Consider the following 16,165-nt stretch of genomic DNA (forward strand, 5'->3'; position numbering starts at 1 on the left):
AACCGACGCGCAGTTTTCAAGCACGCGCGATACACAGAGCGATCGACTCCGCTCGACGAGAACGACGCAAGCCGACCGGAAGTGGCGGCACAGACCACGTGGTTGCGCCCAGACGTCAGAGAGAAAAAAAATGAAGAAAAAAACTCCGCCAGCGCTTTTGGGCGGAGCCTCGCTCCTCTGCGCTGCCTCCCTCGACTCGCTGCCTAGCTTTCCGCGCGGTCGCGGCGTTGAGTTGAGGGAGAAAGCTGCGGAACGTGATCTCTATAATTTGGTAACACCACTTAGACTTGACGGATTCGAAAAATGTTTGCGGCATATGACTCGTGAAGAGTCATACGTCAATAATGAGACTATTCCAATATAACTAAGAAAGGTGTTGCAGGGCCCCTTTACGGCTTCGGGTTGTCGGCGTCTCCCGTCGTCGTAGCCCGTCATGGTGTCTCCTGCAGTCGCCCGTTACGGTAAACCAAGTGGCAAATAAGACGGCGCGTTCGCTCAGGGAAAGCTCGCGGGAACGCGCGCTCGCCCACGAGAGACAATGCCCCGTGCGCTTCACCGAGTGGCAAATAAGACGGCGCGTTGGTTCAGGAAAAGCTCTATATTTCTGCGATGGACGCTGTATGCGGTGGGCGCTGGACGCTGTTTGCGACGCTGTCCTGTCATTGCTATTGACTTCTTCCTATGCGAAACAGCGGTGCTTCGCTCGATCCTCCCCAGGTTTTACGTTAGTGGAGCTGTCTTGTATAGCATATTATAGCAAAAGGTGGGAAAGAGAATTTAGGGTGAGGAGAAGGGAAAAAAGGAAGGCAACGCCACCAGCTCCGGCGTTTCCTTGCGTAGCTACCCCAAGTTTTTTTATGTTAAGCATAGTTACGCAGATCCCTGTCTTCTTAACTGTCTCAAGCACTTCTTGACTAACCACCTTCAGCCTATTGAACGAAGTGACCACATATCTAGTGTACCTGTCAATTCAGGGGTTCAATAACGGTCATGATAAATATTAACCACCTGCCTGATTGCGTTTCTTACATAACCTTACTAAGGAATGACTGAGTCATTTTTCTGTGAATTTACCGGTGATAACGATGCTAATGATCACCAAACTGTTCTTAACGCTGTATGTTACTGTTGCGACAAATGGTTCATGGAACCAACTCCTAACAAGTGTAAAATTAGGCGCTTAACTGGAACGCTGTCCATCTCCCGCTGCTATTTCCTCAAGATATTTTCTTGGAGCCTGTCACTTTCTCCCACCTATCTCAGTCAACGTAATATACAAGTTGAAATGAACTCTTCACGTTGGTATCCTTGTTAGAGATGCTAACCACAAGCTCAGTTACTACTGTCGCACACCTAGGATGCAGTAGAGGGAAAATACGCTTTTTGACACAACTGGCCGGTGCGCTACTAACACCATATACCGTCATCGTAAATAAATGCACTAATACTAAACATTTTCGCATATCCTTGTTTCGCTAAACCTATTCTGATATTCGGTACCTACGCTTTGAAATAATGCCCCCGCCATACTACACATCTTCACGCATCAATCATGTGAATAAGGCAGCATTGCGCCGTACCGTAAAAAAAATCACGCCATATCCACGAAGTGAATGATGATGAGTTGGCGAAGCTCCGGAGGTAATCTGGTAAACCGTCAATTCCCGTAAATTTTGCCCACTCGATCATCATACCAAGACCTGACACACAAACGCGGGGGTCCTCATATATGACGTTAAGCTCAGGGGAACGTTTGTTGTCGGCGTTGCCATTTTGCCTTGGAGGGCGAGAGCACGTTCACGATCGTTTTCATCCATGGCAGAAAGAGAATGTGTGGTCTGGAACGCGCTTATACTTCATGGTCATCAGCGTCATCGTCATCGTTATCACGTGTTGTGGGTACATTCCACTAAACTGGAACGCGCTTATTCTTCATGGTCATCAGTCGTCATCATCATGGAACGCGCTTATACTTCATGGTCATCAGCGTCATCGTCATCGTTATCACGTGTATTAGGTACATTCCACTATACTGGAACGCGCTTATTCTTCATGGTCATCAGTCGTCATCGTCATCTTTATCACATGGAGTGGCTACATCCCACTATGCGTGGCTACCTACTACTACGCACTACAAAGGAGGGACAGGCCCACACCCTGAGGAGCTTCGCTCCTAAAACCTACGGGCAGTCTTTCATGCAGCGTAATCCTATGAACTGGAACAGCCTTCCGGGGTCAACTGCCTCCATTGGAGAGGCTGCTAGTTTTCGCGCAGTTGTAGCTACCTTGCTGTTGTCGTACCCCTCTAGCTCTCATTGTATTGTAAGGTGCTTACTTTTTGTGTTCCATGGGATTTTTACTCGTGTGTATATTCTCACATAAACGCCGCTCCTCTGTAGCGCCCTTGGACGTTGAGGGTATTAATAAATACATAAATAAATGAAGCGACAGAGTGTGCTTGCCGACGTATGCACCATGTATTTCCGCCATACTGGATAGATAGATAGATAGATAGATAGATAGATAGATAGATAGATAGATAGATAGATAGATAGATAGATAGATAGATCATGAAATAAGTGCAACTTATGTATATAAACCACTTTGTCCGCGAGAAAAAGTTGCAGTGACTTTCATGGGTGTTTTTTACAGGATGTGTCCTGGCAATGGTGCATTAACCTTTCAGCTACCATGAAATGGCGATAAGAAAGCCAGCCTAAGGCCTAAGGAGTGTCGTAGAAAGATAAAATGAAAATACAGACAACCATACATCAAAGCGCGCCAATATTATAATATATGCATGAGGCGGAAGAAACCCATATAAAATGCATATAAAATGCCTTTTGCCTCTGTTCCTTTTTTTTGTATAACAAGAAAATAAAAGATACAACTACTACTACTACTACTACTACTACTACATAACACGATAAAACTACGCTACTGCTGATGGCGCAAGAGCAATTTTGAGTGCGGAGTACTTTAGGGTCCCGGGCTGTCGTATGCTGTCGTCGTCTCATGTAGCTTGGCGTAGCGCGGTCAAAGCCACATATAGCATAGCCATCTGCAGCATATTGAGCGCGCGCTGGCGTCAAGAAGAATTCTTCCTCTTGTAGTTCGAGCGCCTTGATGACGATGTCAAGTGCGGAGTACTTTAAGGGGCCGGGCTGTCCTATGCTGTCGTATGCTGCCGAACGCTATCGTCGCTTGGCGCAACGCAGGCAAAACCACGTATAAAAACCGAAAAAAAGAGGAAGCAAGCGAAGAATAGAAAGAGAAAGAAGGAAAGGGAAAAATATGAAGAAAAATAGAAATCAAGAGAGAAAAAAGACCAAGAAAGCTGAGAGAAAACGAAACAGAGAGGAGGAAAGAAAGAGAAAATTGAAGAGAAACAAAGAAGGCTGCCCAGCTCCGCACTTCCTTCAGGCTTGGCACCACTAGTGCGAAGCTGCCTTATATTTTTTATGTTAGATTTAGCATTTCGCTGCTTCATTGAGAAAGTTCATGCACTTCAGAAAGACCGAGGCACTTCAGATGAATCAGTCTTCGTTATGAACTTATCCCTTTATAAGGATTTTAAACCGCATCCGCTTAGAGATATGTAAGTATGACTTGGTGTAGGCCACCTTCGTTTCCTGCATCACAGATGAGGCACTTCCAGATGACAGCGGCAATGCGTTCCGCCGGGCGTTGTCTTTCCGCCCTTTGAGCAATTTATGTCACAGCTTTCTGTGGCTCCAGAGCCGATGCTAGGAAGGGCGGATATTCTACAGATTGTGTGCAGCGTTAAGACGATATAGGATTCCTTTGTCGACACCAGACGATGCATGAAAGCGCCCGAACCTCACCTGAAAAAAAAAAAACAGTTTCTCTCTCATGTTCGCTTTTCCCTCTACAGACACTCTCTTTATTGGCACCTATTTTCGGACGAAACACGCGGACAGCGTCAGTTCCGAGGGTCGCGCCTATCAGATACATCTGTTTCTGGCTGCCCGTCGCCATCTCCGTTCGCGCAGTGCAAAAGCCAGTACGCGAGGTGAAATCCGTTGATCGTGCACAACAGGCACGCAAAACAACAAGGACGGCTAGGAACGAGGACGCGTAGGGGTGCGATTACGTAGCAGAGCGCGATAACAGCGAAATCCAGAACTGATGTCCCTCGTGTATCGACTAACCGTGGCCTAGTGATGGCACGTACTGTTGGCACGACAGAATGACGAAAAGACTGGACACGCCAAAAAATAATAACACACAGCTATATTCTGTATTTACAGAAGGCACTTTCAGGCCCTTTAAAGGGCCCCTAATCACCCGGAGGTCGAAATTTAGTTGTGGTGTTGCGGTTGTGCACGAGTCTACAACGAACACGTAGCCGTGAGAATTTTTCGAAACGGTATCGTAATATCGGAGTTACACGTGTTTGATGACACACCCTCGCTTGTTTCGCTCTTTCCTTCGCTCGTCGGCTCGTCTCTCCTCCTGGCCGAGTGTTCCTCCTCACCGTGAGAGGAGGAAGAGCAGGAAGCGCGCGTACCTGCGAGCGGACAAACAAGTTGCAGATGACGAGCAGACGACATGTTGACGTCACGGCGAACCGTTGAAGGGATGAATGCCGAAAGGCACAGGAAAGGAGAAGGGATTGTTTCTTCTAATTGGTGGAGCGCCCGCGGCTCGTAGCGCTGCCGCATTTGTCATTGCTGTTCGTGAAGGCATTCCGAACTCGATGCACGTGTTTACTTAAAATGTCAAAAGAATAGAGTATTTTAGTTTGACGTTTTTACGCTCCGCTCAGCAGCTAAGCGGAGCGGGGGCACGAGTGTGCATGCGTCCTGCGCTTAGCCGTAAGCGGGCTAGCGGAGCGAGGCCCACGCTCCGCGGCCAGAGGGCGTTGCAACTGCGAAAGATCCGCTCGGCAGCGGAGAACGGATAACTAAAACCAAAAAGTCGACCGCCGCTCCGCTACAGCGAAGCGGGCCAACTCGGAGCGGAGCGGACCGTAAAAACGTCAAACTAAAATGCTCTAATATCAGAGCTGGTTTAGGGGCCCTTTAAGGTGAGCAGTAAGGGCGAAAATCGCCGAATCGCGATTTCGCTCCAAGTTCTCTCATGATAGCTAACAGAGTGCTCATAGAACAATTCGGAACGCCGTACAGGCAGTCTTTTGGCGGCGGAGTGGGTCGGCGGAGAAATAATGCCTCAGTTGGCGCGTGCGTGGTCACCCGGCAAAGAATCCTCGCTACCTAGTGCATCTAAATTAGTGTTGCCTTGCGTCACAAGGCTAGCATTAGGCACCCCTTACCGCTTTTGTGCGCGCATCCGTGTGCTTTGGACGCCTTCTATCTATATTGTTACAATGGGTGTTGTCTATCTTTTCGATAGGGCTTTTCCGATTTATCAGTATATTTACGCTGTCCGATTGTGACACCGCTAAGTGGAACCGAGCGCTAGCCCTTTGTCGCAAGGTAATGCCGCCCTAAATGCACTAGGGCGACAGGCTTGCTTACTGTATGGCTGCATTTTTCCGCAAATGTGCTGCGCCGGCGAGGGGCCGCCTGTGCGGCGTTCCGAATTATGTTCGGAACGTCGCACAGGCGACGTTCCGAACATAATTCACACCTCAATGCATAAACAGGCGGCACCTCAATGCATAAACAGGTTCCTAGAACTCGGAACGCGACGTTCCGCGTTCCGAGTTCTAGGAACCTGTTTATGCATTGAGGTCCCGCCTTAAAAACTGCAGAAGTCCCTGACACTGGTGCCTTTAAGAAAAATGACAAACTTAGGACGAATTTCTACCCAGCAGAATGCACTGCGGGAAAATACTGTCACTGGTAGATATACATAAATCTATTTCACTTGGAATATATAGCCGGATTATAATTTGAATTGCAATAGGAACTCCCACAGTAATGTTCACAAGTTTTACCAATTTTTAAAAAAGGGCAAGCCTTATTATTGTATTTCCATACAAAGTACGGAATTCGCTAAGATAACCGCAGCAATTACTTAGTTTTCGTGTAACGCTCGGTCGGCATTGAATGGCTACGCGTTAAAAGTTTTATTACAAAACAGCATAATCTTAATTAACGAAATCATTTCAATGAAACCTAGTGTATTGATGGGATGTATCGAACCAGTTGCATCGTCGTACGCGTTTCGTTATCTCATCGGCCGTGCAATGACACATAACAACTCTCGAAATTATCGCTGACGTCGCATTGTCTCTTCCTGCACAACTACAAGCGACAGCGGGCAGACCGCCATCGTTCTCGCGAGATCGTCGGCTCGAAATGAAGCTGTACGTTTTCCTGGCACTTCTAGCCACCGCACTTGGTAAGCCAGACAACGTGCATGCGTTTCTTACACTGACGTTATTAAACAGCGAAGCCGGTGTTTAGGGTCGTCATTAATCCATCGGAGCGTAATGCAGCTCCTTGCGGGCATATATATGTGGCACAGAAATTGGGCAAGCTCCAATACTCACCTCCGGTCCACTAAAAATGAAAAAGCTACCTATAACTATACTCACCTCCGGTCCACTCACCTCCGGTCCCCCCCCCCCACCAACCCCCATGAAGCTGTTATAATTGCTTCAATAAAACAATCACGCTGCACCATGTGAAACAAAAATTTTTCCCCGAGCGGATACAAAGTTCGAGACACGGTGCACACAGAAGCCGAAAGTCGGGCCATGCATAGCTAAGCTGCGGAGGTGGTGGTTCAACGTGGAGACAGGTAAATGCGAAATGTTCAACTACGGAGGCTGTCGTGGCAACGAGAACAGATACCTGTCACAGAAGGAATGCAAAATGACATGCATGACTCCAAGCGGTAAGTCCCACTTTGTCGTTCGTAAATTAGCGGACCAGTGAGAACTGCGGTATACGTATTGACACTAATATACGCGTTTGTGTGCTTTTCGCAGCACTGGCACACCTTTACCGATCGGGGAGTGCAGCTTCTGTAACGCCAGCAGTTCAAGGTAAAAGTGATAACTTTCTTAACCGAGAGACAATGTTAACGAATTAGCTTTGACTGAGAACAGTTTATTGATGATCGAAGCTTTCAATAATAAAAAAAAGAACTGCGTGAACACTTCGTTTTATATAATTGGTGGGGTTTCACGTCCCAAAACCCCGACATGATTATGAGGGACGCCGTAGTGGATAATAATAATATCTGGGGTTTAACGTCCCAAAACCACCATATGATTATGAGAGACGCCGTAGTGGAGGGCTCCGGAAATTTCGACCACCTGTGGTTCTTTAACGTGCACCTAAATCTAAGTACACGGGCCTCAAACATTTTCGCCTCCATCGAAAATGCAGCCGCCGCGACCGGGATTCGATCCCGCGACCTTCGGGTCAGCAGTCGAGCGCCATAACCACTAGACCACCGTGGCGGGGCGACGCCGTAGTGGAGGGCTTCGGAAATTTCGTCCACCTGGGGTTCTTTAACGTGTACCTAAGTCTAAGGACACGGGCCTCAAAACACTTTGTTTTGCACTGTAGTGGCAGAAGGAGAGTAAAATGCGCACAGCCAACGAATGGACGCAGTTTCTCCACAAAATAGAAAACTTTCACAGAATATTTCTATAAAATCTCTCTTCGTTTTCATTTCACCTTTAGTGGCACACACGAAAAGCGAGGATGCGCTCCTACGTGGTGAGTAGAACCTTATCTGGATTCACACAATTTAATTTAACGCGATACCGTTTAAGAGCTCGTTTTGCAGAAATCCCGGTGTCGGCGTCGTTGGTTGTGAGCGAAAAATCAGCGTTGTTCGTGACCAAGAAATCGCGAAAGATGCAAATAATATAAATAATAAAAATATTTGGTTCGAGTGAGAATCGAACCCAGGCCTCCTTGCGTGGCAAGCAGGTGTTCTACCACACAGCCACGCCATGGCTTGAAACAGCTTGGAAAAAAAAAAGACATCATATGAATGTCTTGTAGTGGGAGGGGTCTCCCTACAGCAAGTAATATTTGCGTGGCAGAAGAGTAGGATCGTAGAATCGCCAGACGTCAAAACGTGCGAGTTGCGCAGCGAGTGGATCTTCCATAGGCCAACCCGTTACAAAGCGCTCAGACATATTTCACGATGCTCATCAACAAAAGCGTCAATGAAGTGAGCAGCTGCGTAAGTTCGCGTGATGCCTTACGAACGCGTAGTTGGGTCATTCGCTGATTCGCAAAAGGAAGAATTATGGCTTGGTGGGCACTGCGTAACTGTAATTGCAGGGGGCATTCTAGGATAGTTTGAAACGGCCAATGTTACGCGCAGAGACGTTCGCTTCCTTCCGGAACGATTGAGGCATGCACCGAGAACCGAAGCCAGGCTAGCAATTGGGAAGGCTATGCGCACGGAGCCCAACTACGCTATCGCGTTCTACTCTTGAAGGCGAAGATGAGGCGTCCTCCAAGTTTTTTGTTTCCCTGTTCGTGGTGCTTGTATCGAAGTTTAAGCAGCATGCGCTGAATTTAGAAATGAGACCGAACACCAATTTACAAGTATGATAATAATGCTCTTCTTACTGCGGTATTTACAGCATACAGCTAACTCATTTGAAGGATGAGGACGCTGCTTCTACGGTACGACAAAGACACAACAAGCCCAACAATTGCGCTTCTTCGCCCTTCGTAACGTGCGTCTTCCCTAACGTTGTGTGTCGTGTAACTACGAGCTATGAGCTATGAGAGTTGAACTATGAGCCAGTAAAGATATAACGTAATACAAAAAATAATGTGACGTATCACGGAACTTACACCTTCTTTCCCTATAACAGCGATCTGAGTAAACGTTATAAAATTGGCAGAGAAAATTTTTCGGTGCTTTCTCTGCCGCTTGTGCGTACGTGCTTAGTTTTTCGACATAGCATGGGCTTTGATCGTTTTATACGTTTAGTGTGAGCTCTGTGAGATGAATTTATGAAGTCGGCAGGGCATATCTTTGCCTTGCTACAGAAAACAAAGCTCTAGGGTAGTGGCCTACCCTTACTTCAACGCGAGCGGCTGTCAGGGCGTTGATGCGGTTCCCTAGGGAAACCAGGCAGAGCGAGTCGTTGTGACTGCTATCTGATTTATTTGGTGCGTTGCTTTCGGACATCCCTACTGCTACGGGTCCGTTGTACTGTTATATGCTCTCTTCTCCTCTTTCATTCTTTCAGACACTCCTCCCCATTTCAGATTAAACGTCGCCTACACTAATTACTTCAAGAGGAAAATTAAGCTGTCGGACTCACCATTGTACGTTTATGTAGCGTCCCAGAAGACCTGCAACACGTTCTGTGTGATGTACGCCACACGCATGAGAGAGACGATCTGAAGGCGGCCTTGCATCTTCAACGGGACCAGTGCTTAGAACTCAGACATATTTTGGGCCCATGGCAAAGCAGCATCGGTGCGTTACGCGCCACGAAAGCGCTGCTGACTTTCGTGCGGGCCACGAGCCTGAACGAAACTTTGTAGACAGTGTAGTGTATGTGTGTGTGTTGTATGTGCTATGCGGTTATCAATGTATATATCATAATCATCACCCAGCACCTGGCATAGCTTGTCAGGCGAATAGCCAGGCTAGCATCTCCAGCTTTTCATTAAAACTTTTCTCTCTCTCAAAGTGCAGGGTAGCCAACTGGAGATTCCCTCTGGTTATTCCTCCCTCTCTTTCTCTCTCTCTCTCTCTCTCTCTGCTAAAGTTATTTTCATGTAGAAATATGCAAAGAACAAATACTCCTATTCCACCGTAATTACATCATAGTTAGATGATTTTGCTAACTCATATGTTTATTTTCACATTCACCGTAGCCTCTGTGTGCAGCAGACCAGCCCATCGTGGCCCATGCACGCGTATTCTCAGTCGCACCTACTACGACCAGAAGACCGGGACGTGTCTTCCCTTCAGCTACGGAGGTTGCGGGAGCAACAACAACAACTTCTGGTCCGTTGAAGATTGCATGCGCTTCTGTGGGTCTGTGAAATCTGGACAGAAAGTCGATGCCTCGACGAGTATAGGAAAATAGGAACAAGCGTTCTGTGAACATCAAGATACAGGTCAAGTTGAGTGTTAAGCCGGCAAATCAAATTTATTTAACAGTTCCACCAGGCAATTACAGAGTAATGGTTATTAGGGACCGTAATGTGCAACCTAAAGGGACACTAAAGGCAAATAATTTATGCCAGGTGAAAGCTCAGTGTACGACAACGTCTAAAACGGGAATATTATAAACAGCAGTGCCCTAGTTACCGAGAAATTAAGCTAAATGTATCGCACGACGTGCGCCACGAGTGGCACAGTTTGGAAATGATCCCGATGACGTGCGAGCGTCCGACTACAATTATTCACTGGTAATCAAACTAGGTACAATAGAAAAAGAACCTTCCGTGCATCAAGAGACGTAATAAAATGTTGCTTGTTCGTTTCTGTTTGATTCATGAAAAAAAACCTCTTTCGCGTTGTCATGGGGAATGGCGCGCATGGTTCAAAAGTTCCGTTTTCGCCGAACTGCGCTTCGCCCGGCGTCCGGCTTCGCTCACGCGGTCGTGTCTCAGTGGTAGTTTTGGTAATGAGTACTGCCGCGTGTGTTTTGCACGCTCGTGGAAGTCACTCTGACAGAAAGTTAGACAAAATGCCGCATGCATGTGATGTTGTCGGATGCCTGAATGGTGCACGCTAGTGCACACCGCCGCGCAGTAAAAGGCGGGCAGCGTTGGGCATCGCAACAATGACGTCAGAAAGGCCGCTTTCAGGCGGGTGATTTGAAGTGCGCTAACGCAATGCGGACCACTGAAACATGATTTCACTTCAAAATAAGCACTTCCTTGGCACAAAAGTAGCACCACGAGGTTTCTGGACCGCTATTTCAGCAATCAACGTCCACTTACTACTTGCCTTTAGTGTCCCTTTAAGAAAAAGTCTATAATGCATGTAAGAGCGATACATGTACATTGGCTCGTGTACTCTAGTACTGTGACTAACTGGGACCCAGTCTCACGCGAGACCGCTTTGAAAGATTGATCACCACACCAACTTACGAAAAACAAGCCCTGGCGGTCCAGCATGGCTATGATAGGGCGAGCAGGCTTGACCTCCCGGTCCCGTCGTGAGAGTAGCCGGGCGAACGTCTCGCGCGTCATGTACATGGTAATAAATAAAGTTTTTAACAACAGCTACATATATTGGATAAATATTGATTCGGCATACTCATCTCCAGTTTTAGCACACGCATTTGGTCTATGTCACGCTAAGAACAATAATAATGAGAACCAACAGACAATAATGCCAAGGAAAGTATAGGGGATGTTTTTAGTAGTAAATGTAAGGCAAATGTGAAGAAAGAAAAGTGGACGAAAAGATAGCCCGCCGCGGGCAGGGACCGAACCTGCGACCCTCGAACAACGCGTCCGATGCTCCACCAACTGAGCGGACAATAAGTATGTTGTCCATAACTTCGTTTGTGTAATCATATAGGAAACACTGATAATCCGAACAAAGGCATGCTTCAAGAGACAAAACCGTGATACAGTCAGTTTAACGAAGCATCAGTAAAGAACGCCCAACCGAAAATATCATGTATTCAAGTGACATCCAATGTTGAGTTATTGCGACGAACGAAAAAATCCAGAACTTCAACTCCAAAAATGTATTTTTGCGCCATTAGACCAGGCTCAATGCATTCGCTCAAATGATCAATTCGCTCAAATAAAAAGCGAATGTGGTCTTTGTTATCTTCGTCGGTGCGGCTCGCTAGGTGAACGTCGTCAAGGTAGACGAAATGAACGTGATTCCGCGAGTAACCTCGTTCATGAAACGCTGAAACATTTGCGTCGCAATCTTCAAGCCGTAAGGCTTACAGACGAAATGAAACACACAAAATCGAGTAGTAATTGCTATCTTCGAAATGTCACTGGGTTTGATAGAAATTCGATGGTAGGCGGTCATAAAATCGATCTTGCTGTATATTTTGGCTCCTGCGAGACAAGCGCCGAAGTCATGTATGAGGGGAAGATGACATTGGTCCGGAGTCGTGAGGGTAATCCCCCCAAAAAACGGCCAGTCGTCACTGTCCTGCTTTGTTACCAGATGGAGAAGCGAAGTGCCATTGCTGGAGGAAGGACGAATAACGCCGAGCTGAAGCATGTATCCGTAGTCACGGAGGGCGCCTACCAATCACATTCCATTGAGCCGCCGTTGACGGGCGGTGTCAGGTGGGCCAGTGGTCGTGATATGGTGCGTCACCTTGTGTTTCCCCGGTAGCTCATCATTTCGAGGCTTCCTGAGTTGTGGGTAGTCCGCAATTATCTTGTAATTGGTCGAGAGGGGCCGAAACGTACACTGAAGCAAAGTTTGAGGTTGGGCTAGTTGGTAATCCATCTTCAACAACCAGCGCAGAACGGACAAGAGACAAGAAAGGGAACAGACTCTTTTTCAGTTGGCAGACAGCGCTTGTCTCTTCCCTTTCTTGTCCCATGTTCGTTCTGCACTGGTTGTTGAAGACGAAAGGTACAGATGCTAGATTAGGTCAGGCTAGACTGTAGGCCAAGTACTGTGAGGGATGTGACCTTATTATTTAGGCTCTTATCGAGCATATTCACATCCACTTTGAAATGGCTGAGAAAATCAGCCCCCAGTATGCATGATAAAGTTGACGTCGGCGATCACGATCACCTCTTTGTGGAGGCACCTGAGTCCGACATGCGGCGTTGTTGACAGGGACCCAGAGGCTGTGTTGTTCAACACAGGGAGCGCGGGTGTGGACTTGCGACGTTGGCGATACCCGGGGAACGACAAATGGCCCGCCTCCTGTGTCGACCATGAGGCGGGTGTTGTGTAATGCGGTCGACAAAGAAGAAGGGGCGGCTAGAACAAGGGTTCAATGTCGCATGCCGCCGTTAGCGACTGACTGGTGCGTTTCACGTGTACGTACAGGGCTGAGTACGGCGACTTGCTAGCGAAAGTGGCGGTGGTACCAGCGTAGTTGTCGCGGCGAGTCGCTTGGTTAATAGCGAGGTCGAAGCCGAACAGTTGCGCAGTCATCGTTGTCGCCAGTTGTCCGCTTCCCAAGTGCTGCTCAAGTGCCTGTTTCCTCAAGCTGTCAAGCTTGAGGAAACAGTTATTGGGGCTCAGTTTCGTGGAGACAAGAATTGCACGCATTAAATGCTTGAGAATACATATTCGACTGTCGCTTTATTAACGAACAAGAACAGGATCGCCGAGCGGCGGCGGTGCCGTCTCTTTGAGGGATCATTATCTCGTAACCAAGAAAGGGCAAGGTCTAACCTCTAGTGATGCAGAACTATCGATGGTACTATCAGTAGTTCAGTCACTATCGAACTGTCGATGGCAAAAAAAATGACGCCATATCCGAGAAGTGAATGATGATTGAGAAGCTGGCTCGGAGATAATCGGGTAAACCGTGAATGCTCCGTACAATTGCTCTACTGTCATATAAAGACGTTACACGTTATAGTAGCGATTGTCGCCAGGTTGTTACCGAACCACACGCGGTTGTAGACCTTTCAGCTATGGCCGAACGTGTGGTCGAGGAAATCGCGTTTGATGCACGCGTAGGCGCCACCAACTTCAAGTAGCGACCGCTTTCGGCGCTTGGCCGCTGCATCCTGCGCCCGTACCTCTTGGAGGTTCTCTTGCCGCCGCCTCCGCTAAAAGGTAAAAGGTGAGACGTTGTTGCGTTTTTTGCCGGACAGCTAATCCAGTATATACCTGCAGCCTTACAATTCTTTTATAATGAATGAAACAGGCCCGCAGTCCCACCGGAAGTAGTATCAGACACTAGCGATGTCTATGAGGCGAAATCAGTTAGATGTTCTGCACATCGTGACCCCGGTTGGAGCCACTATGTTTCAACCAACTTCCTCCCTGAATTCATGGTGATCCACGTATTGTACAACATGGCCATGAACCTGGTGCTTATTAGTAGGTTCTGGCTACTCCATATACTTCGAAAAACCAGGCGCCTGTCACTGCGTTGTATTGACCAGAGCTTTACGTCTCTAATCAATCGATGTATTTCTGAACTCTCCACAGAGAAAAAAATTCCAAAGTTCCGCAGCAGGGCTGAATCGATGAATGCGACAGCACCAAATTCGAATGCTTTACCAAGTAGGGCAGCTCATATCCTTTGGCATACGACCAGGCGTAAGTCAACATAACGTTGACGTAAGGAAACGCGGCCGTTGGAGCGAGCGAAACGACCTGCGTGTTGTCTATTGCTTCGACGGAAAGTTCACGATGAGCGCACAATACGTACAAAAGTATGAGCCGTGTACTGCCTGTATGGACACGGCGCGCAAGACCGCGGGCGATCACACCGGCCACTTGCGACCGCGGCGCCACCCTTGGGCGCATACTGGCGCGACGGAGGCGGCCGGCGCGTTTCACCGCGTTTCATGCTTTCACTCGCATATACACATACAAAACGCGGGGCGATGTTATTTATTTGGACATTTCGACACTGCCGCGTTCACCGTGTGCAGGCTTCGATACCACGTTGTTTCGCTTAACAAAATGGTCAAGCCAACCGATGTTGAAGGAGAGATCGGTTAGTCCACTGCTAAATAATCGTTCACACCCATAGGCGTTCGCAGGGGGGATGGGGGGTGGAGGGGAGGGGCAGGGGGGCAACCACCTCCTAAAAGGAGGGGGGAAAAGTCTGCCCCATATATTGATTTAGTAGGGAGGTGGGCGCTGCGATGACCCCCCCCCCCCTCCCACCCCTATTGGGGATCCTGAGCGCGCCTAAGCGTCTGGCACCGGTCCGCTAAGGTCGCAAGCGGCCGCTTTCGTCGCGAAACGACTGCTATGGCTTAAGGCTTATTCATTTGCGTCTCGCGACTAAAAAACTATAGAACGCGTGCGACCTGCGTGCGATCTACACCCGTTGCTACAGTGAATTCACGTCTCCTCGCATTGCCATTGCCCGGCAAAATAAGCGGACTGCCTGTTCCTCCGCATCTGATCGGTTTACAGGTTTGCGACTGCAGGCGCGCGACCTTCGCGAACCGGTGCTAGTTGCAGGTGTGAATGAGCCTTTAGGGTTGGGCTAAATTGATTTCTCCTGCATCACTGGATGAGTTGACCAATTCGTTACACGAAACAACGTGGTGTCGAAGGCTGCACACGGTGATCGCACCAGTGTCGACGCAGCTAGTCGACGGGTTGCGGTATCAGCAGCAACAAGAAATACGGTTCGCCTCATGCGAAGTAAAGTTGATTACCGCGGCGGGGACGATAGGCACATGCGATGCGTAAAGCAACACCTGCACACTTCGCTAGGTCTAAGTGTTGTTACCGCGAAGCATACTAGCCTTACTCAATATTCCTGTGCTAAACAAAAAAGCAGCGCCGCAAAACACAGCTGGTCGATAGCACTGGTAAGTCTTAGACTTCCTTAAAAGCTTTCGAAAACCTATTCAGACGCTCCTTGTAAGAACCTGGTCAGTAGTGGTAAATTCTAACGCTACAGCGTTAAAAAGCTCGTATCGCAGAAATTCCGCCGTCGCCGTCGGCGCCGTTGGTTGTGAGCGAAAAATCATCATCTTGTCCGTGACCGAAAAATCGAAAAAGCTGCAAATAAAATAAATAATAAAAATGTTGGCTCTGAGTGAGAATCGAACCCAGGCCGTCCGCGTGGCAAGCAGGTGTTCTACCACACAGCCACGCCTCTTTTTTTTTTCTTTCATGGTATTTATTATAATGCGTATTTGAAATTATCACAAACGCTATGACGTAGTGATGCATTCACTTAGCGACAATAATCGCACAAGCACTGCACAAGCATTCAAAAGCTTACATGCATATATACTGTGCTAGTCCAGAGAAGCAGGAAAAATCACTCTTCAAAGCTTGTTACACGTGGAGGCTGGTAAGGATGAACACCTCATCAAGATGGGGTGCCAGTCCGGTCTTATGTCAAGTTCTCGTAAATGTCCTTTAGGTGGAGAGCCATACGCATGAAATGCATACTTGAAGCAGCGGTTGGTTCTGCATTACGGTCTTGCATGCGCGTTTTCCACAGACTCTGTGCTTGCAGCTGCACTGAAAGTAACTTTGATGCTTCCCAAAAATACGCGTCCTGTATATAGGTGTCACAGTACGAGATGTAATATAGCAGTAATATTGCGTGGTACAAGCGTACATTGCCATCGGGCGT

General features: G+C 47.9%; 1 protein-coding gene across 1 annotated transcript; it reads left to right on the forward strand.

Annotated features, from left to right (window-relative positions):
- The first annotated feature begins 6,233 nt into the window (after positions 1-6,233).
- On the forward strand, positions 6,234-10,347 carry LOC119377514 (kunitz-type protease inhibitor 2-like). The gene is made up of 5 exons (XM_037646944.2): positions 6,234-6,330; positions 6,640-6,828; positions 6,923-6,979; positions 7,626-7,661; positions 9,801-10,347. Exons 1-5 carry the CDS (start codon positions 6,288-6,290, stop codon positions 10,013-10,015), a joined length of 540 nt encoding a protein of 179 aa, XP_037502872.1. The 5' UTR covers positions 6,234-6,287; the 3' UTR covers positions 10,016-10,347.
- Positions 10,348-16,165: the final 5,818 nt, after the last annotated feature.

Source organism: Rhipicephalus sanguineus, unplaced genomic scaffold (assembly GCF_013339695.2).
Source record: "Rhipicephalus sanguineus isolate Rsan-2018 unplaced genomic scaffold, BIME_Rsan_1.4 Seq484, whole genome shotgun sequence".
In the NCBI taxonomy this organism is placed as follows: domain Eukaryota; kingdom Metazoa; phylum Arthropoda; class Arachnida; order Ixodida; family Ixodidae; genus Rhipicephalus; species Rhipicephalus sanguineus.